Source organism: Corylus avellana, chromosome 7, assembly GCF_965113065.1.
Source record: "Corylus avellana chromosome 7, dhCorAvel1.hap1.2, whole genome shotgun sequence".
Taxonomy (NCBI): Eukaryota; Viridiplantae; Streptophyta; class Magnoliopsida; order Fagales; family Betulaceae; genus Corylus; species Corylus avellana.
Genome location: NC_142496.1, coordinates 17,380,073 through 17,402,454, shown reverse-complemented (window position 1 = coordinate 17,402,454; position 22,382 = coordinate 17,380,073). Strand labels below are relative to the sequence as shown.

The window sequence follows — 22,382 nt, the reverse complement described above, 5'->3', positions numbered from 1 at the left end:
AGAGAGATTCTCATAGAATTTTAAGACTTCTAAACCTTATCCTCAATTCTGATTAAAAGACCAAAAATGTCAGCTCTAAAAAGGCTCACGTCTACATAAACTCTCTTTAAATAGGCTCACGTCTCCTAGTAAAAGTAGTCTTAGGTTTCCTTGTCATAAAAAGGCTTGGCAAACCTAACCTCCAATCTATCATATACACAACCACGTATGGGGAAATACTTGTGCAATAAATCTAGGACTCTAGGTCCCCTTATGCTATTTGCAACCAGATTGGAGACTGCCCAAGAACCAAGTGCAATGACCAACTTTTCAGTTATAGCATACTTCTCTAATATATTCTTTACTCTTGAGTAAGATTTTTCTGGACAAAAATTAGCAATAAACTGGTTTAGCTACAAACTAGTTAATAAATTGTCAAGTGTTCCTTAACATGTGAGAAGCACATGTTACTAAAAAATTAGATTTTGGTTTGTTTTAGCGTAAAATATTTTATGAAAAATATTTTGCGTATTTTTTGGTGTTTGATGTGACAAAAAATAATAGTCAAACGAAAATGGTATTGAAAAATGGTTTCCGTTTTTAAATTTTGTAAACCATTTTTCGACAGTTTTTCATTCTCAAACCGCTAGACAACTACCAGTTCTCTCAGACTACTACTGGACCATGCCTACCCTTTGCTGGAGGTTACTAGAATTTGCCGACCTTTTTTGCTAGAATTCAGAAACATAGGCGAGAGGAAACCTGTGAGCTGAATTCTTTCAAGCACAAGGTGGACAACATGCCAGTTTGAGCAAACAATGCCAACCCATTGACTATGATTGTTGATACAAGGTGGTCCGGTCCAATTATGATGCAAATTTGCATTGGAATTGTATGGCTCCATTTTGTGGATGATTCAATTAGTTTTTGCAATCCAGCTGCAGTCTAGGACATCCGGATTACTCTTGACTAATCAGCACACACAAAAGTCACTTGAGAAAGGCTATACTCGCAGTTAATGATTACAACTCTTTTGAGATTTGGAAGAGGGTAAAGATTAGTACTTCGAAGAATAGTAAACTGTATTTCTCTGGTCTATCATGTTAAAAGCAAAACAAGCATACATGATACAACCTCTTACCCAAAAGTCTGGTCCACCGCCACTCAAGGAAAAAACGGTCAGCTCACGCCGAGTTTCCGTTTGAGGTGGCAGAGAGTCAGAGACAACAAAAAAAAAAAAAAAAAAAAAAAGGGGTAACTTCACTTACATATTAAATAAGTCAGATGATGCGTTTTTTTCAAACACTCTAGTGTTTAAAAACTCTCACTTAAGTGTATCAAACTTTTGTTTCGTTTCAAATTTCACACTCGATTAAGATTTAACAGTAAATCATAACGGAAGAATGTGAAATTCTTAAAATACCCTAATTTTCTATTAAAAGATAATTTTTGTTGTTGTTTTTTTAAAAAAAAACTCTTAATCCGTGGGTTCACTGATGGATCCAACCCACCCGTCTTATGGCCCACGGGTCATATTATTATTATTATTTTTTAAAAAAAAAACCATCATGGGGACCCTCCATTGGTCACAAGGTGACCCACGGGGTTAGTGTGTTTGTTAAAGGGTTTTAGTTCGATATTGTAGCAAAAATTGATTTATGCATGTGAAAAAAAAAAAAAAAAAAAGGTAAGAATGTTTGGTATGGAATAATGAAATTTTTTTGTTTTGTAGTGATTTTTTTATTTGAATAGTGATAAACGGAGTAGAGATTTTCGGCTACCAAGAGTCAGCCAAGTGAGATTTTTTTGTTTTTTAGTTTTTAATTGAATAGGAAAGAGGTTACGTGGAGATTATGGATAACTGAATTTGAGGCATTAGCACCAAATTTAAGGTATTAGCACCAAATTTAGGATGATCAAATCCCTTTAAAGTGATATTATCCCTAAAGAGTTAACCTTCCACCTCTAAGTTTTAGTTTTGAATCCAAAAATGAGTTTTGAGGCATGAGAATTCAAATATTAGCTCATAGAAATTTTGCTAACAAAAAAAAAAAAAAAAAAAAGGCAACAGAATTTTCATTTCATTTTTTTTATTTTTATTATTATTATTTTAGTTTTTAGAGGCAGCCACGTGTTGGACGACGCTTGGCTGCTTCAATTTGGCCGCCGCATAAACAGACCCAATAAAAATTGATTACTTTGAAACGCCTCCAAATTTAAAATCCTCATTTAAAAGAGATTACTTTGAATCATCATATCTCTTAGTAGAGAGAATTAGTAGACGTACGATTGATTGCTTAGAATTAATATCCTTGTACCACTCCTTATTTGCTTAAAAAAAAAAAAAAAAATGTAGACGATTGATTATTTTAAGAGAATTATATGGATTATTTCACTTTTCTTCCCTTCCCATTTTTACAACACCTTGCCGACACCACCTTCTGATTCATTTTATTATTTTTATTTTATATTATTTTTTCCCTTTCCACCCCTCAATCAACGCACCTTTGTCATCTTTATATTTCTTTTACTCTCTTCTTATTATTTATTCTTTATCTCTTCGTTTATTTCTCTACACTCTCTCTCTCTTCTCTCATTCTCCCTCCTCTCTTTGCATGGCAGCTCCCTTTAGAGGAAGAAGAAAAAAAAAAGGTGAAGAGAAAAAGAAGAGAAGCAGCAGATTGAAGAAAAGCAGAAGAAGAAAAAGAAAAGGAGAAGAGAAGAAGAAGAGAAGCAGAAAAACAAAAAAACAAAAAAAAAAAACAAAAAAAGAAGAGAAGATAAGAAGATTTTTTGGGTTTTTGAAGATTAATTTGTTGGGTTTAACCGTTTAAGTTTGGGTTTTTTATTTTTCAGGTTGATTTTTTTATTTGGGTTTTTGATTTTTTGAAGATTTTTTCGGTTTGGGTTTGAGTTTTTGAAAATGGAAAAAAGAAGAGAGAGGGAGTGAGAAAATGGAGAAAAGAGAGAGCAAGAGAAAAGAAGAGAGAGAGAGAGAGATCGAGTGAGAAAATGGAGAAAAGAAGAGAGGGAGAGCTAGAGCTAGAAACGAAAATGGAGAAAAGAAGAGAGGGAGCTGCGCAGCTCCATCACGGCATGCCGTGCAGAGAAATTACAAAAAAAAATAATTTAATTGAAAAATAATTTAAATTAATAAATTTTTTAATTGAAAAAAAAAATTTAGAAATTTTTTTTTTTAAAAAAAAAAGAAAAATTATTTTTTTTAATAATTTTTTAAAATTTGCTGACGTGTCAATTTTGACACGTCAGTAAATTTCTGACGTGTTATATTTTAACATGTCAATAATTTTTCTGACATGTCAAAATTGACACATCATTAAATTTTGACGTGTTAAACAGTAACACATCAATAAAAAAATTTTACTGACTCCTATGTTTTTGACATTTAACACATGTCAGAAACGCTACGTCAAAGTCCCCAAGAGGTAGCTCAATCGGCTAGGACCACGCCTAATGAAGCGGTGGTCACTAGTTCGAATCCCCCTCCCCCCTCTTGTGTGGACATGTCAAAAAAAAAAGAAACGCTACGTCAAAAAAGTTTTTTAACATATTAGACACCATGACGTTAGAAAACTCTAGTAAGAAAAAAAATGATTTTTTGTAGTGAAACATAAATATTTTTCATTTAAGAATGGGTTAAGAGTATTGGATGGAAGTTTCACACCGTCAATTCACTTTTATTTAAATTAAATATTTTACGTATTGGGCATTACCTATTAAAAGAGAATTTAAGCCTATGTGTGAGAGGAAGTGTTAGTAATAATTGAGTGATTAACTTTACCTTTTCTTATCAGTTTAAGCTTTTAGAATAACTAATAATTTAAAAAGGTACTTTCCGTTTGGTTTGGGCTTTGAGGTGGTGGAGACAACATGAGTCACTCACAAAAAAAAAGAAAAGAAGAAGTCAAATTAAGCCATCGCATAACTACGCGTTCTTTCCACTACTGATCATAAAGGAGATGGTGATCTTGACGTATGTGCCCATCTACATGGTTCTGAGATCGTTGAAGATCTGGAGAGTTGACCCTTTGTCCATGGCATGGCATGGTGGGTAATTGATGTTTGAGTGTTAAGTTCATGTCATGGTCATGTCAAAATATGATAAACTTTAATTTAATTTATTTAATTAAATGAGATAAATTTTTAATTTCAATTCGTTAATTTCACATGGAATTTACAGCTTGTATAAAAAATTAACAACCTAAAAATTGCATGTAGCTTTATCGAGATTTAGGTACTAACTCACTAAATTCATGTTAAATTCAAGTTAATTCACGGGTCAAATCAAAAATCTAGTCCGCAGCTTTGCTACGTTACTAGCTCAACATGAGTCATTAAGAAGATAAGCTAAGGCTTTACTAAATTCGATATCTAGGGGTGCTATCAAATTCTCATTTGTTTATAGATTTTGAATTGTGATCTTAATTTTGGGTTTTGGTGACTGTTCTAATGGAAGTCATGATTGTCCTTTGACATGTGAATTGTGAGTAGTATTGGCACTTTTTATCAGCATTTAATGCTTTTGTGTAAATAAAGTTGAAGAATTGCACAAAATTTTTATTGTCTCGGCTGGAGAAGGAAAATCTTGCAAGGGATACAAGGAAAAATTTCAGAATACTTGAAATTAAAATGAACTAAGAACATATGAAGAGCTTACTTGTAAAGTACTTCAACAGGTATAGCATGAAACCCTATAGAATTATAACAACGAAAATTGCAATTGTCTCCTAGTTCATGAATTAAGCGGAAATTGGATTTTGTACAACCTCAGTGATTCTGTTGTTGCTACCATAAACTAAGGCTCCGTTTGTTTTAATTTCAAATCAAAGCACTAATAAGAATAATCGAAAACGAAATATGGAAAACTTTTATACATTACTACATTAGATTGAATTTCAAGCTCAATTTTCAGTAAGGCAAAAATATTCTTATAAATTTGAAAATAATAATAATAATTAAAAAAAAAAAAGGCACGCCACCCCTTGGTTTTTCATTTTTCCTTTTTTTTTTTTAATTCTTTTTTTTTTTTTTTTAAATTAGAAAAGATTTATTATATCATTATTTTATGATAATACTCCAACAAGGTAATATTGTGGCATACAAGTCACAGTTTCTTATACTTTCTAAACTATGCCATAAACATTATACTTAATAATGTGGATAATTTTATCATTACATAAAAAAAAAAATAATAATAAAGAAAAATATAGTATTGTGGCTTAGAGGTGCATGCCTTGTCCATCACAGAAATTGCATGGAAGTTTGATCCTCCAAGACTTACCCTTGCAAACGCTCCAACAACTCCAAGTCACCGAACTTGTATTTTTGATATCGTTCTCCTTTAATCCTATTACTGAAACAGATAGTAGTTACTTTCTTGACTTTTCAATAATCTTTTCCTCCATTTGGCTGCATACCGCAGCATACGTAACAAAATTCTCCCTGCATTTCATAGAAGTTGAGAATCTTTAGGCTTTTTAGGTTTGGATTCTAGAGGGTACCTCCTCCATCTGTGGGTATGGACCAATCTCTAGTTGCTCAAGACTAGGCAGTGATCCCTTATCTATTTCTACCATCTTTAATTTTCTCATCTCTCTGAGTGTGAGCCTTTAGAGTTTTCAAAAATTGCCTTCATTAAAGTGCAGTTGCTCCCCATCATATGCATGATTGAGGGAAAGGGTAACTAGATTAGGTAGAGCCTAGACACGCGATAGAGACTTGATGAAAGTTGAGAGAGAGAGAGAGAGATCACCTGGAGACGAGGTTATAGATGAAAGAATTAGGGTCACTAGATCTTAGAGACTTGATGAAAGACAACATGTTCCCAAGAAAAACCCATGCATCCACTCAAAAAATTAAGCTACAACTATCAACCACACAAAATTCAATTCCATCTTCATCAATTTCCTCTCTTTCTCTCTCTCTCTCTCTCTTTTAATGAATAAGTGACTTTATTAGCAAACAAACCAATCAACAAAGTACACCAATTACAAGCCTTTTCAACAGGCTGAAAACATGACCTCACAAAGGCCTAATCAAACCAATTAAAAAAAAAACGGAAAGAAGACCAAACTGCAGAATAGCATGGAGACAGCAAAAAACTACAAGCAAACCCAAACTACATCACCATCATGCCTCCCCAAAGGTCTAGAAACCCTCACATAGGACTAAACTCTATCCACAAACCAAACCAGGCACCACAAACTGCAGAACAGCTTACAATAGCAAATCTGCAGGTAAATTCCACAAAGAAGCTAAGGCCAAATTCTCTCTAGTCCTAGGAAATTTCTCCTTCCCAGCTATTCTAGTTCTCACTTCCCAAAGAACTTTCTTCAAAATCTACTCCTCAAAGCTAGGCTAACCAAAGTGCTTGATTTCATTCCTTTTACGCCATAAATTGTAGATTACAGAACCTAAAACAAGGCTGTAGAGGAGACCTTTGAGAGCCTTATTTCCCCATTTGCTGATTCCTAGCTACAAAACCTCATCCCAGGTAACAGGAGAATTGGTTACTTGACAACGATGCATACAAAATTTCCAAATTGGAAGTTTGATTATGATAAAAAAGGCACTTAACCTCAACTTTATATCCCTACTTAATCAAACAATCCCCTGTAAGAAGCCTATCCTGAATAGCAAGCCACAAAATGAAAGCATGCTTGGGAATTGCATGTGGAAACCACACCAATTTCCACCAAACAGCCTCATCCTTCTTTTCTCTAAGAAAATCCCAAGTTTCTGAGCTAACATAGGTGCCTTTCCTAGAGACAATCCATAAAGGTTTATCATGAGGACCAAAACTTATCTCATGAACCCTAGCTTGAATCTCAACTAGAGCCTCAGACCTATCTGGTCTCCAAAACCAGTCTCCATCAAGAATGACAGAAGAGAGCTTAGCCCCCACACTACTATAGGCATCATAGACAGCCCTATGCCCAAAAACCTCAAACAAAATTCCAGAAGGATGCCAAGAATCCAGTCAAAGAAAAATATTCTCCTCATTACCAACCTCAAACTTCAAGATTCTTTTAGCAATATCCCTCAACTTTAGGATCTTCCTCCAACTCCAGGAACAATTTTGAGGAATACGCACACTCTAGAAACTCCTCCTTTTCAATAGATTTTCTTTCACCTAGTCTACCCATAAAGAGCCAGACCTAGCAAAAAGACTCCAAACATGTCTGAGCATAGAAGTTTGGTTCCAAACTTCCAATCTTTTCTGCCCCAAACCTCCTTCCTTCTTAGGAAGAATAAAAATGCCAGTCCAATAAACTTGCAGACTATATAGGACATATGACAACAATTGGAGCCTAACTGCATAGGAGAGATTCCTAGAAAGCCAAAAGTCAATGCGTCCAGTAATTCTATCCAACAATGCTCCACAATTTGCGGCTAAAAGTCTAGCAGATATAAGGCGAACCCCAAGATACCTAACTAGAAGATGACCTTCATTCATCTTTAATTCACTCAGCAGCAAGTGTTTCATTCATTCTAAAATACCATAACAAAAGAAAGAACTCTTCGATGGATTAGCTTTTAGACCAGATAACTCTTCAAATTCAAGCAAAGCATCTTGCATGGTGTTTATAAACCTCAAACTGGCTTCAGAAAAGATAAGGAGGTCATCTGCAAAACATACATGAGTAAGTTTTTGTTTCAAACATTTAGGATGAAACTTGAAACCTAAACCACCGCCAGTACGATCAGCCATAATCCTAGAGAAAACCTCCGTGGCTAGAACAAACAAATAAGGAGATAAGGGATCCTATTGCCTCAGCCCCTTCTTTCCTTCAAAATAGCCAACCAAAGTACCATTTAGGCATATAGAAAACCTAGGAGATGTAATCCACTCCTTGATCTAGCTGAGGAACTTCACTGGGAAACCAAAGCAATGGAGGCATTGAATCATGAAATCTCAATTAACAGAATTATATACCTTCATAAGATCAATTTTTGATGTGCAACAAGGAACCCCTTTATCTTTGTGATAATTTCTAACAAGTTCCTGGGCCAGCAGAACATTTTCAGTGATACTTCTTAACAGAATAAAGGTTGACTGATTCAATCTAACTAGATCACTCAAAAGGGGGAGCATCCTATTAGAAATGATCTTAGTAATACACTTATAAATCATATTACAGCAAGCTATAGGTTTGAAGTCCCCCGTAGTAGATGGATTCACCTTCTTAGGAACCAAAGTGAGAATGGTAGCATTAACTTCTATGAGAAGCATACCAGAAGCAAAAAAACCCCTTAATAGCTGCCACCACCCCCTCTCCAACAATAGATCAAGAGGCCTTAAAAAACTCTGCAGAATAACCATCAAGACCAGGGGCCTTGTTGGCTGGCAATTTCCTCTCTTCCTCACTCACAATATGTAATCGTAATAGCTCCTCCCTATCTATCTGGCTAGGTTAATTGTACTTAGTCATTACAGGAATGGATTTATTAATGAAATCCAAAGCATGTTGGGGGTGGAAAACAAGAATCGGGATTGCAAGGATCGTTCCAGAAAACGACACCATTTTTCGTTTATTAAAAGAATATAACTTGGTGTAGATAATCATGATTCATTCCTTATAGAAGTTAAACATGAGAAGAATTAACAATAATTAATGTGACGTTTCAACTAATTGTTCAAATTTGAAGAGAAAGAAAGAAGTCACCACTTCTCAATAATAAAACAAAAATTTGCAACAAATAGAACATAAAACCTCAATGGCCTCTTATTCCAGCCACTTTGCTAGGTCACTAGCTTAGAATCCAACCCACATAACCCATTTATTTTCGAAGAACAAGTGAATAAGCAAGACTGAATAAAAATGTTGGTCTGAATCATTAAGAAGACTATCAAAGGCTTTATTGAATTCAGTATCTAGGTGCCATCAAATTCCCATTTCAAGCACCCAGCTCTTATTTTAATTCATTTGGTTCATTTTTTTTTTTTTCCTTTGGATCTTGAATTGTTGTTATCTTAATTTCGGGTTTGATGACTATTCCAATGGAAGCCATGATTGTGCTTTGACATGTGAATTGTGAATATTGGTGCTTCTTATTAGCAGCATTTAATCAGTCATTCTTTTGGGTTTTGGCTCAAAATTGCACAAAGTTTTTACAGTCCTTGTTAGAGAAGGAGAATCTTGCTAGGGATTCAAACAAAAAATTCAAAATGCTTAAAATGAACTAATTTACATATGAAGTGTTTACTTGTAAAGTACTTCAATAGGTATAGCATGAAACAACATAGAATTATAAAGTAAATTGCAATTGTTTATGGGTTCTTGAAATTAGCGAAACTGATTTTCTACAACACCATTGATCTGTTGTCGAAGCCAAGCCATGAACTGAAAGATTTGCTGTCGAATCAAAGCGCCAAGAAGAACAACTGCAAAAGACACAAGGAAAAACTATTGTACATGAGAATGCATTTCAAGCTCCTCACCCTGATTAAACATTGTCCACTCAAGATGCCAGTTTAGCCAAATATGCAACCCTTTTTTTAAAAAAGCATTTCAGTGTTGTTTTAACCTTTTAGTCTCTGTAGTTATACTATAATGCAATGTTATTTTAAGGCAATTTTGTTCTATTATAATTAATGGTGCGAGTTAGAAGGTCTTGAATATTTCCAATTTATGGGAAAATACATCCAAAATATAACTCTTTTATGAAAATACTCCAATGTAGCATACAAGTAACAGTTTCTTATAAACTATCCATTATAACACATTGGTTCTGAAGCCCTTAAAACTGTTACATATGAGAATAAAAATCAAAATAAATAAAAATTCATGGAAATCTTGTTGCTAATTGGAGGTATATACCTTGTTTATCACTGAAACTACATGGCAGTTTGATCCTCCAAGGCTGACTCTTGCAGACGCTCCAATAAATCCGAGTTACCAAGCTTGTATATTTGATATCGTTCTCCTTTAATCCTATACCTAAGATGGATAGTAGTTACCTTCTTGACTTTCCAATAATCTTCGCCTCCATTAGTCTACATACGTAGCACAAATTCTCTCTGCATTTCATAGAAGTCCATAATCTTTAGGCTTTCAAGGTGCCGGATTCCAGAGGGTACCTCCTTCATTTGCAGGCATGGCCCAATCTCTAGTTCCTCAAGACTGGGCAATGATCCCCTGTCTATTTCCATCATCTTTAATTTTTTCATCTCTTTGAGGGTGAGCCTCTTGAGTCTTCAAAAATCGCCTTTCTCAAAATGCAGTTGCTCCCCATTATATGCATGATTGAGGGAAAGGGTAATTAGGTTTGACAAAGCCTAGACACATGGTAGTGGATCTTTCTCTAATGATGACATAAATAAGATTAGTGTGACAAGATTTTGAAGCTCTGGAATCCATTCGGGCAGCTTCTCCAATCGCCCCCTTAGAGAGAGATGCTCTATAAATAGAGGTGGTGATGAAATTGATTGCAAGTCTATAACTTTATCTTCACTGATTGAGCTTACAATCAAAATTTTAAGGTGGACCATGTTTTGTATGGCGGCACATAGGGCCCTCCCACGTTCTGCGGTCATATTTGAAATGCCAGAATTAAGGTCAGACTTACCTAGGGTTGAATTGGGCACAAGTGATATACTTACCAAACGACCCACAATGTTGAAATACTTGTGTGTATATATATATAGGGTTTAGGTAATTTGAGGGAGTCTCAAATAGATCAAGCTATTTGGGATTAGGTAATTTGGCAGATTATTGAATATCTATTTGCTTTAGCCTTTACCTAATTACATGCTATTGACTTCCAGTGCGCAGCCAATGACTAAATAAACTATACATTATAACACATTGGTTTCAAAGCCCTCAAAACTGTTACATATGAGAATAAGTCCCCCCAAATAATTAATCTTTTAATTATAAAAGGTCATCTGTGTTGGCCCAAGTCTAATCACAACTGCTAGATCCTTGTCGTAACATAGATTAGTATCAAACTATTTTTAGTGAGGACAAATTAAAATATCAAATTAGTAGAAGAACAAAAAACAAGGAACACAATTTAGAGAGCAAAAAGAGTTGGTAGCATTTCAAAATGTAGCTTAGGTGGGAATTCATCGTGCGACCAATGTAAGACTTTCTTAGTCAGCCACATACTGTTACGAATTTTATCATTATATATATATATGAAAAAAAAAAAAATCATGAAAATCTTGTGGCTAATTAGAGGTGTATACCTTGTTCATCACTGAAATTCTCCATGGCAGTTTGATTCTCCAAGACTCACCCTTGCAGACGCTCCAATAAGTCCATGTCAACGAGGTAGTATATTTGATATCGTTCTCCTTTAATCCTATACCTGAGACAAATAGTAGTTACATTATGGACTTTCCAATAATCTTCGCCTCCATTAGGCTGCATACGTAGCACAAATTCTCTCTGCATTTTGTAGAAGTTGATAAGCTTTAGGCTTTCAAGGTGCTCGATTCCAAAAGGTACCTCCTTCAATAGCGGGCATGGCCCAATCTCTAGTTGCTCAAGACTGGGCAGTGATCCTCTATCCATTTCCACCATCTTTAATTTTTTCATATCTCTGAGGGTGAGCCTCTTGAGCCTTTGAAAACTGCCTTTCTCAAAATGTAGTTGCTCCCCATCATACGCATGATTGAGGGAAAGGGTAATTAGATTTGGCAAAGTTTGGACACACGATAGTGGATATTTCTCTAATGATGTGGAAAATAAGATTAGTGTGACCAAATTTTGAAGCTCTGGAATCCAATTCGACAACTTCTTCAATTGCCCTATTAGATAGATATGCTTTAGAAATGGAGGTGGGGAAGAAATTGATTCTAAGTCTACAATCTCATCGTCACTTATTGAGCCTACAATCAAAATTTTAAGGTGGACCCTATTTTTTATGGTGGCACATAAGGCCCTGTCACGTTCTGCCGTCATATTTGAAATGCCCAATAGCCTTAATTGACTCAACTTTTCGAGCTCTTTAAATAGACTGACCCCATGATGGTTTGCCTTAATCAATGATAGCATCTGCAAGTCCTTTAAACATCCAACACCTTCATGTAATTTTACTCCTTTTAATGAATAAAGGCTACTTTTAATTTCGAACTCATGAGAATGAGCCAAGATATGTCTCAGCTTATAAAGCCTAAATATCTCAGTTGGTAGCTCACACACTGCGGTTTCCACAACATTTAGTGTCTAATGGTTTTGTAGCCTACTCACCGACTTTGGAAGTATCTTCACTTTTGTTCTCTTGAAACTTAAGTGCTTCAAGTGGAATAAATTACCCACTTCTTGAGGAAGATAATCAATAGGAGCGTCTTCAAAATCCAATACTTTCAAAAGCTTGAACTTTTTAAACAATTTAACTATGAAAGACTTGAGCAATTCAGTAATGTTGAAGAGAAAAATAAAATGAACCCGTGAGTACTCACTTGACTCAAAAACATTTTCTGTAGCATCATGGATTGATAGGCATTGACTTTTTCATGAGAAGTTGTGTCATCTACATCAAGAACTTGACACAAATTCAACTCTTGAGCCTTTGAAAGGATGATTTCATGTAGGAGATCTTGGATTCTGTATTTTTTGTGTATCTCATAATCAAGCTCCCCAAATGAAAGTTGAACCAAGTTTCTGTGGATGAGCTCCAATAAAAATTCTTCCGCTACATCTTCCAATGGTTTTTCCTTCTTTCTTGTAATAAATCCCTCAGCAAAACTTTCCCCCAACATTCTTAATTTTTTTCATGCCAAACTTGCCCCTAAAGAAAAGAAACTTTTAATAAATGCTTTGCATTTCCATCAAGCTATTTACAGTGATGAAAATATTAAAATATCAAATAAACAGAAGTACAAGAAAAAATAGCACAGTTAAAAGTGTAAAGAGGTTGTGTTAACAATTCAACTTGTAGCTTAGGTTGGAATTCACATGCCAATGCAAGTCTTATTAATCCTGAAAAATTTGATTATAAGTCAGCCACAATGTGAAGAATTTTATCATTACATATAAGAAAAGAAGAAAACTTTCATGGAAGTCTTATGGCTTAGAGGTGCATACCTTGTCCATCATTGAAACCTGAAAGTTTGATCCTTTAAGACACACCTTGCAGACGCTCCAACAAGTCCGAGTCACCAAGCTTATAGTTTTGATATTGCTCTCCTTTAATCCTATACCTGAAACAGATAGCAGTTACTTTCTTATTAACCCTGAAAAATTTTGTTATAAGTCAACCACAATGTGAAGAGTTTTATCATTACATATAACAAAACTACAAAACTTACATGGAAATCTTGTGGCTAATTAGAGGTGCATACCATTTTCATCACTGAAATTACATGGCAGTTTGATCCTTCAAGACTCACCCTTGCAGGTGCTCCAAAAAGTCCAAGTTACTGAGCTTGTATATTTGATATCTTTCTCCTTTAATCCTATACCTGGGATGGATAGTAGTTACCTTCTTGACTTGCCAATAATCTTCGCCTCCATCAGGCTGCATATGTAGCACAAATTCTCTTTGCATTTCATAGAAGTCGATCGGTAATTGATAAGCGCCGAATGTTGCACATTCAAGCCCCTTAATTTGCATATGTTAATTCCTTAGCGTTGTTATTTATTTGATTTTGTTTTGTTTTTATTGTTTTCAGGTTATAAATAAAGATGCATTTAATTCTATTGATTTTGGGCTTAAAAGCACACTTTGGGAAGACCTAGAAGATATGATTAAGTTTAGCCAATCATAACAGAGGACCTAAGGGTGTAAATGAGCTGAGCTTGGGCGAGCTTTGGCTGTCCAGGCTCGGCTCGTTTATTTTTGGCTCAGGCTCGAGCCTAAACATGTTGCTCGAGCTCAGCTCAATAGGGTTGGAACCCTGTTCGAGCTTGAGCTCATGCTCGACTATTTTTTTTTGTAATTAAATAAAAAAAAAAAAAAACAACAACAACAAATCTAGAATCCAGAATGTCTCAAGAGTTACAAATCCAAAAATCCAATCTTTGCATGTAAAATTAAAATTAGAAAATCCTATCATGGCATGTAAAATCCAAACATTAATTTTTGGATTGCTGTAAAATTAAACTAAAAAAATCCAACCAGCAAAGAGAGACAGAGACCGGCCACAGAGACAGAGAGACAAATATCGGCGACGATCCAGACAGTGACGATCTAGATAGGACGAGCGCGAGCACATCGATAAAGACATTAAACAGAGACAAAGACATCGAGCGCGAGGAGAGACGGTGAAGGAGACCGACGACTAGTGAGGAAGGCGGCAGAGACATACGAGCAACTTGTGAGGACTGAAAGGCGGTAGAGACAATGAGACACGAGCGTTTGTGTTAGGTTTAAGGTTATATGAAAATGAAAATGAAATGAAAGTGATGAATTTATACCCTTAGGGCCTTAACAAAACTATGTCGTTTTTGTTGTTTGTGTAAATAAAAACTGGTAAAAACAAATAGTTTTAAAAATGACTAAGAAATCAGAGAAAAAGTTTTTTTTGTTTTTTTTTTAAAAAAAGAATTAAAAAATTGTATTATATATGTATAATTATAATTTATATGAAGTTATAATTTTATAACATAAATTTGTATTGTTAATCCAATGTCAATTATTTAATTTGATATTATACAAATCCCATTATCATTATATATGAATAATATTATTAAGTATTTGAATTGTCATTGAATTACATGATTAAGTATTGCTCTCATACATTTATATTATTTAATCTGCATATATGTATAATTATAATTTATAACATATATAGACTTATAAGTTATAAGTATTTAACATACATTGGAACTAACTCTCTATGTACTTAATTATTGTATTAGTATGAACTTGTATACTTATGAGTCTGTATCATTATCTAATTTATATGGGTAATGATTCAATGTTAATTGTTATAACTTATATACTTATATTCTATGTTTTCATTATTACAATTCATGATATATGATTTAAATTCAAATTGTTAAGTTTTTACTTAAAGTAAATTGTAATTATAATGTATAAATTATAAGAAACACATTAGTTACTTAATTATTAATCATTTAATCTAATAGTAATACTCAAACTCTAAGTAATAAATTCATAATGATCTAATGGTCATACACTCATACTTAAATTTTATGATCATATTATCTCACAATTAATATTAATATTATCTTAGATCTAAAATCATGTGATATATCATATATGTAAAATATATAATTATAATGTATTGATTAAATAACACAATAACTTATGCAGATATACTATATGATTATATAATGATTAATGATTATGTGATATACCGTATACGATTCCAATTTTCAAAGTATAAACTATCTAATTATAATATTTATATTAAATGACACAATAACTTGTACGGTTGTACTATATGATTATATCATATGATAAAATGATTAATGATAATATCATATATTTCTTATTATATATATATATATATATATATATATATATATATATATATATATATTTCTTATATGTGTTTGTATTAATATATACATATATATAATATATACACACACATGTGCATAAATAACAAAAAACAAAGGTATATTTTCCCTTCCCCAATTTCCCTTATTTGAATAAAAAAAAAAAAAAAAAAAGGTATATAATACATTTGTTATTATTGAGTAAATCAGTAATGTTGACTATATATTGTTATTTGTTACTTAGTAAAAAATATATGAGCCGAGCCCTAGAATTTATGTTCATGAAACGCTTCATTTAATATTCGAGTCGAGCACGAGCCGAGCTTATGCGAGCCAAGCCCGAACTTGCTCACGAGACGCCTCTCTCACTTAACAGCCCTAAGAGGACCTATATATTGTGGTTAAGTTTAATCAAATAAAGAAAATGATTAATTCAAAATTTCTCAAATTGGAGTCAAAATCGGATTGGATTCAAATTTGGATTATGCATATGTCTCGGTATTTTGGCCATAACTTTCAGCTCAAATATCCGATTGAGGTGATTCAAGTGGCATTGGAAATATAACTCAAATTTATACAAATCATTATGAAATATCATTTTCCTAATTCAGAGTGACACAATGCCAAAATCGCCACGCAATATAGGAACGCAATTTTGGGCGAATCCTATTCCGATTTGGACTTAGGTTTTCTTTATCCTAATTGGACTTGGACTTAAATCTCCGAAATTTTAAGGATTACTAGGGCGACTCTCCTAAGCCCTATAAATAGGCCTCTAAGCATTGAGAAAAACAACACACCGCTTCCTAGTGCTAGAAATCATAAATTTATTTTTGGAGCTTAGAAGATCATGAACAGCTAAACCCCTTCATGCGGTATTGATGTAACCCTATCCAAACACAATGATTTGATTGTATTTAATTTCTAGATTTTAAATTTGTGCATATTGATTGTATAACTATGAGAATTGCTACCTTTTGATTATGTTTTTAATTATTAAATGCAATTATTCTTAAAATCCAAAATCAATATTTGCAAAATTGTTCTCTTGTCTTAGAAAGTATTTTACTTTTATTGATCTCAAATTATTCTTGTTTTCTGTGATTATGAGGATAATGGTTATACAATGGGTTTAACTGACATATGATCAATAGGATTTGATAGACAATGCCTAGGGAAGACGGATTGTACTACACCCTAGTTTAGTGTAATTTAGGTAGACAGTCTGTGCCAACCGAAGATGGGTTACACTTATTCATTGATTCTATGTATCCTGTTAAAGAATTTGATAATTTATACTTAGGGAAGACGGGTCGTACCGCATATTAGTAGTTAGGTGGACGATCTGTGCCAACCGAAGATATATTATGCTTATTCTTTAATAAGGTAGTTTCTTGTTTATTTATAACATGCATAGAATGAATTTCTAGGACTAATTATGATTAATCATTGTTGTGCGGATAGAGGTGAAGTCAATACCCTATACTCTCTCTTATTTTAAATCTCTTTTATTTTTATGTACTTTAGTTTTAAAGAAAATCAAATTAATTCTCTTTTTAATTAATTTAATTTTAATCTTTTGAATTTTGATAATAAAACTCTTGCAGTCCTTGAGGTTCGACACCCTTTCTATAGCCGTATCCTACAAAGATTCGTCCTATTGCGAGTGGTTATTTTTATAATTGATATTTTTTGTCACAAAAATACCACATCAGTAATCTTTAGGCTTTCAAGGTGCTGGATTCTAGACGGTACCTCTTTCATTTGTGGGCATGGCCTAATCTATATTTGCTCAAGACTGGGCAGTGATCCTAGTCTATTTCCACCATCCTTAATTTCTTCATCTCTCTAAGTTTGAGGCTCTTGAGTTTTCGAAAACCACCTTCAAAATGCAATTGCTCCCCATCATATGTATGATTGAGGGAAAGGGTAATTAGATTTGGCAAAGCTTGGACAGACGACCATGGATATTCCTCTAATGATGAGAAAATAAGATTAGTGTGACCAGATTTTGAAGCTTGAGAATCCAGTTCGGCAACTTGTTCAATCGCCCTCTTAGATAGATATGCTTTAGAAATGGAGGTGGGGAAGAAATTGATTCTTAGTCTATAATCTCATCTTCACTAATTAAGCCTACAACCAAAATGTTAAGGCGGACCATTTTTTGTAAGGAGGTACATATGGCCCTCCCACATTCTACGGTCATATTTGAAATGCCCAATAGCCTCAATTGACTCAACTTTCCGAGCTTTTCAAATAAACCAACCCCATGATGATTTACCTTAAACATTGATAGTTCTTGCAATTCATTTAAACATCCAACCCTTCATGTACTTTTACTCCTCGCTCCGAATAAAGGCTACTTTAAATTTCAAAGTCATGAGAATGAGCAAAAATCTGTCTTAGCTTATAAAGCATAAATATCTCAACTGGAAGCTCACGCACTAAGGTTTCTAGGACATTTAGTGTATGCAGATTATGTAGCCTACCCACTGACTTTGGAAGTATCTTCACTTCTATTTTGCTCAAACTTAAGTGCTTCAAGTGGAATAAATTACCCCCTTCTTGAGGAAGATAATCAATTGGAGCATCTTCAAAATCCAATACTTTCAAAAGCTTGAACTTTTTAAACAATTTAACTATGAAAGACTTGGGCAATTCAGTAATGTTGAAGAGAAAAATCGAGCGAACCCGAGAGTACTCACTTGACTCAAAAACATCTTCTATAGCATCGTGGATTGAAAGGCATCGACTTTTTCCATGAGAAGTTGTGTCATCTGCATCAAGAACTTGACACAAATTCAACTCATGAACCTTTGATAGGATGATTTCATGTAGCAGATCATGGATTCTGTACCTTTTGTATATCTCATAATCAAGCTCCCCAAACGAAACTTGAACCAAGTTTCTATGGATGAGCTCCATTAAAAATTCTTCCGCTACATCTTCCAATTGTTTTCCCTTCTTTCTTGTAATAAATCCTTCAGCAACCCATAGCCAAACTAATCTTGCACCACTATTTGAGTAGTCATCTGGAAAAATACCGAAGTACAAGTAGCAAAACTTTAGATAGCATGGAAGATCATGATAACTCAGAGAGATAATTTTTGTGACACTTGTAAGGTAGGGATTGCACTCTAGCTCATAACTGAGGCTATCAAGCAACTTTTTGCATTCTAATGGCACCTTCTCCTTTGTTGACAGAAGACCACTATGGTAACAATTGCAAGTGGCCAGCCTTCAAATTTTTTGACAATTTCCATTGATAGTCTCATCAACTCACTGGGACAAAATCTCTGAAACTCGGTTTAGAATGCCTTTCTGCAAAACAATTCCCAAGCCTTTTCTTAAGGCAGAGGTTGTAGCTTGTGTACCATATCAATTAAAGATTCTTTACATGAAACACTGATGAGATCACTGTGTGTTGTGATGATAATCCTATTGCCTTTGTCATTGCATGGTAAAGAATGTTTCACAATTTTCTAGAACTCTTGCTTCCATACATCGTCAAAAATTTCAACATACCTCTTTTGTTGTAAACATTTCTTCTGCTGGCTAATTAGTGTAATCTCATCTGTCATGTCTATTTGTCCAAGAACTATTATTTCTTCGTGGTAGATTTGATTTGCCATGGACATGAGTATCTTTTGGACATTGTATGACAGAGATACTGTGATCCAAACACGGTAGTCAAGATGTCTTTTCACTGATTCATTCTCATATACTTTCCTAACAAGAGTTGTCTTATCAATTTCGCCCATGCCTACCACTAAAATCAAGGAGCGTTTAAATGCTCCCCCGCCAACCAGCTTATGAGTTCATCCCTTGTAGACTCAATGCCCACAACTTCACCTTCCTTAATGAAAAGTGAACCCACTCGAGGGTCATGCCATGTAACATTTGTTGGACTGCTACTTAATCCTTGCTCTAAGGAATTGAAACCATATCTTTCACTTCTTTCCTTGATTTCACGAACTGATAATTTGATATCTTGAATCTTGGTAGCTATGTCGTGTTGTGGTTTTAGTTTCTTCAATAAACGGCCAATTTTATGGAGGAAAGCAATAAAACTTTGTTGATGATGACGACGTTGTGCCACATGAAGAACGTATTCATCTATTACATCTTCTATATGGTAGGCTACTTCTTTCATTTGTTTCACCCACATTTTGACGCCATCTTGGAGGACTCCTTTATCTGCATCTTTGAGTAAACACTGGATGCTTTCCAGTTCATCTCTAATGTCTACAACTTCCCGATGGACACCCTTTAGCAGTTTTGATTCATGGATGATCAATTTAACCAGCTCATTGATGACAAGGGCTACAACGGTTTCTATCATGGTTTCTTTTATATATGATCTTCACCTAGTGAATGATACTGCCACAATTAGAATTGAATTTGGGTTAATTGTCACGTCCTAAGCCCAAAGCAAGACCTGAGGCTTGCTTAGAACTAATATATATATATTTTTTATAAGAAATCAAAATATCATTAAAAAACGAAAACGCAACTCAGGTAAACACAAATTATAAAAGAGAAACATCAAGCTAGGAGAAAGCAAAAAAGAAAACCAAAAAATCCTGAAAAACTAAGTAGATTAGGAAAGAGAAATACAAGTGTCCAAAAGTAAAGAGTAATGAAAAACAAAGAATATTTATACTAAGGACTAACATTAAACCTAATTGAAACATTTCCTTAGAATTCTATTTTATCCAATAACCAACTATTTATACTACCAAATTGCTTATAAACCATCAATTAGAGATCTCTATATACATAATCCAACAAAACTTAAAAACAGAATACATTATCTCGTTGACGTTCTCCTAACGGCCAAACACAATAAATCAAAAATCGCAAATTGTCTCTAATTAAGGCATACTCTCCTAGCAGCATAATATATATGGGCCCGATTTTGAAATTTTAAAAAACATAAAAACCAAAATGAACTAATGTTTAAATAATTGTTCTTATTCAGAGGGATATAGAGTTTTTCTTCTCTCTAGGATTCTCTCTCAAGAAACCTAAAGGTGAAGCGGCTAACCTCTATCCTTTTCCATGGGTGAGAGGCGACTGTAGGGATTCCTATCCATCTCGTTTGCAAATAGAGGGAGACGTTGTTCGTGGAGAGGACGCATTATGGCGGACGATCTGACGAAACAATGGGAGAAGTTGAGTCTGCTTGAGGAAGAAAGTGTGGAGGTGGATGTACCAAAATCAGTGATAGAGTCGTTGGTGCAAAGGGGCGCAACGTGTGTAATCGGCAAATTGCTGGCTGATAGAAATGTGGGCAAGGAGATTTTGAAAACTCCATTGATAAGGGCATGGCAACCAACTGGAAGGGTCACGTTCAAAACCTTAGGAGTTAATCTCTTTCTTCTCGAGTTTGAGAACGAGTGGGATAAATGCAGGATACTGGAGGGACGACCTTGAAAGTTTGATGGAGACCTGGTATCATTGGAGGATTTTGACGGTACAATCCCGCCATCTCAGATGGAGTTTGAAAGAGCAGCCTTTTGGGCGCGCATGTTCAACTTACCTTTGGCATGCATGAGCAAGGAGATGGGGGAGCGTATAGGGGCGTCGGTTGGTACGGTGGAAGATGTAGAAGTAGATGAAAATGGCGTCGGGTGGGGAGAATACCTTCGAGTTCGCATCATTCTGGATTTGTCAAAACCACTGTCAAGGGGAAGGTTTTTGAAGTTACGTGACAAATCTCTATGGATACTATTTCAATATGAAAAGATCCCGCGGTTCTGCTATAACTGCGGAACCATTCGCCATGGTGTCAAAGGGTGCCAAAAACTAGGAGGAAGAAGAACAAAGGAGAATGGATTGGAACCAGAGTTTGGGCTATGTCTCTGGGTGCCTCCTCTAAGCAGCAGGATTGGAGGTGGTGGTGGACGTGGATGGGGGAGGTTTCATGGAGAAAGGACAGGCCACGCCAATTCCTCGAGTGCCTTTAATACGACGCATCAAACCAAAGAGGAGAACGAGCAAGGGGATGGCAGTGCAGAGGAGGATACCGGAGATAGATTTACTGGTACTTCGCTGGTGCCGGTAAGGGGTCAGGACGGACCAACAGATCAGGGTAGCAGTCTGTCACTTTCCAAACAGAGCATCGCCATTCATGGGAGTCAGAAGGGGAAAGAATGGGAAGATTCTGCTAGGGGAGCCCAAAGGGAGAAAAATCAGGGGAATGCCAATTATGGGGAGTAGGAATGAGGGAGATGGATCATTTAATACACGGATTATGGAGGAGGTGGTGCACAAAAATAGTAACGACAAGATCTTGGCCAACAAGGAAAAAAGCATTTATGTGGGTCAATGGGACAATCATGATCTGGCAGGTCATGGGCAAGGAGGTTGACGTGGAGGATTTGAAAAAAAAAGGGAAGTGGAGATCAATTCTTGGTGGGCCTCGCTCTAGGGGATGACCAAAATGTGGGTAGTGGTAGTAAAGGGGCCAGTAGTAAAAAAAAGAAGACCCAAGTGAAAAATAAAGGCTTGCCTGAAAATAAGGTTTGGAAAGAACTTACGGGGGGAGGAGAATTAACGGGCAAAAGGAAAGCTAACAGTGTCTCCTTTGATAACGCTCGCGAAGAAGGAAAACGAAACAAATATGGAGATGAGGTGCAAGAGTATTGGAGTGACGATTCGGCGGAGGCTATTCAACAGCCCCGCCATCACCAATGAGCTTTCTAAGTTGGAACTGCCGAGGGCTTGGGAACCCTCGGGCAATTCGAGATCTCCACCAGCTGGTGCAAGAAAAGAGACCCGACTTGGTCTTCCTTATGGAAACCAAGATACATAATAAGAATTTAGATTTTCTACGAATAAAGTTGAGGTATGATAACATGTTTGTGGTGGACAGTGTTGGAAAAAGCGGAGGTCTTTTACTATTGTGGAGAGAAGATGTTCGGGTAGTTATTCAAAATTATAGTCGTCGCCACATTAATGCTC

At 35.2% G+C, this 22,382-nt stretch overlaps 1 protein-coding gene and 2 pseudogenes across 1 annotated transcript; all 3 read right to left on the bottom strand.

Annotated features, from left to right (window-relative positions):
* Positions 1-6,592: 6,592 nt before the first annotated feature.
* LOC148584593 (uncharacterized) lies at positions 6,593-7,456 on the bottom strand. Its single transcript, XM_088518525.1, has 2 exons — positions 7,158-7,456; positions 6,593-6,929 (listed from the first exon to the last, which is right to left on the bottom strand). The coding sequence occupies exons 1-2, from the start codon at positions 7,454-7,456 to the stop codon at positions 6,593-6,595; spliced, it is 636 nt and encodes a 211-aa protein (XP_088374651.1).
* A 3,781-nt stretch (positions 7,457-11,237) lies between these two features.
* LOC148584592 (disease resistance protein RPM1-like) lies at positions 11,238-12,709 on the bottom strand (annotated as a pseudogene).
* Positions 12,710-13,068: 359 nt separating this feature from the next.
* LOC132185182 (disease resistance protein RPM1-like) lies at positions 13,069-19,758 on the bottom strand (annotated as a pseudogene).
* Between the last annotated feature and the right edge of the window lie 2,624 nt (positions 19,759-22,382).

What these genes read in the sequence shown, in the direction of transcription:
- LOC148584593 (XM_088518525.1), bottom strand. Translation starts at nt 7,456, where the DNA reads ATGAATGAAGGTCATCTTCTAGTTAGGTATCTTGGGGTTCGCCTTATA. An exon ending in GTTTGGAGTCTTTTTGCTAG is followed by an intron (nt 6,930 to 7,157) that starts GTCTGGCTCTTT and finishes TTTTGGGCATAG; the next exon opens with GGCTGTCTATGATGCCTATA.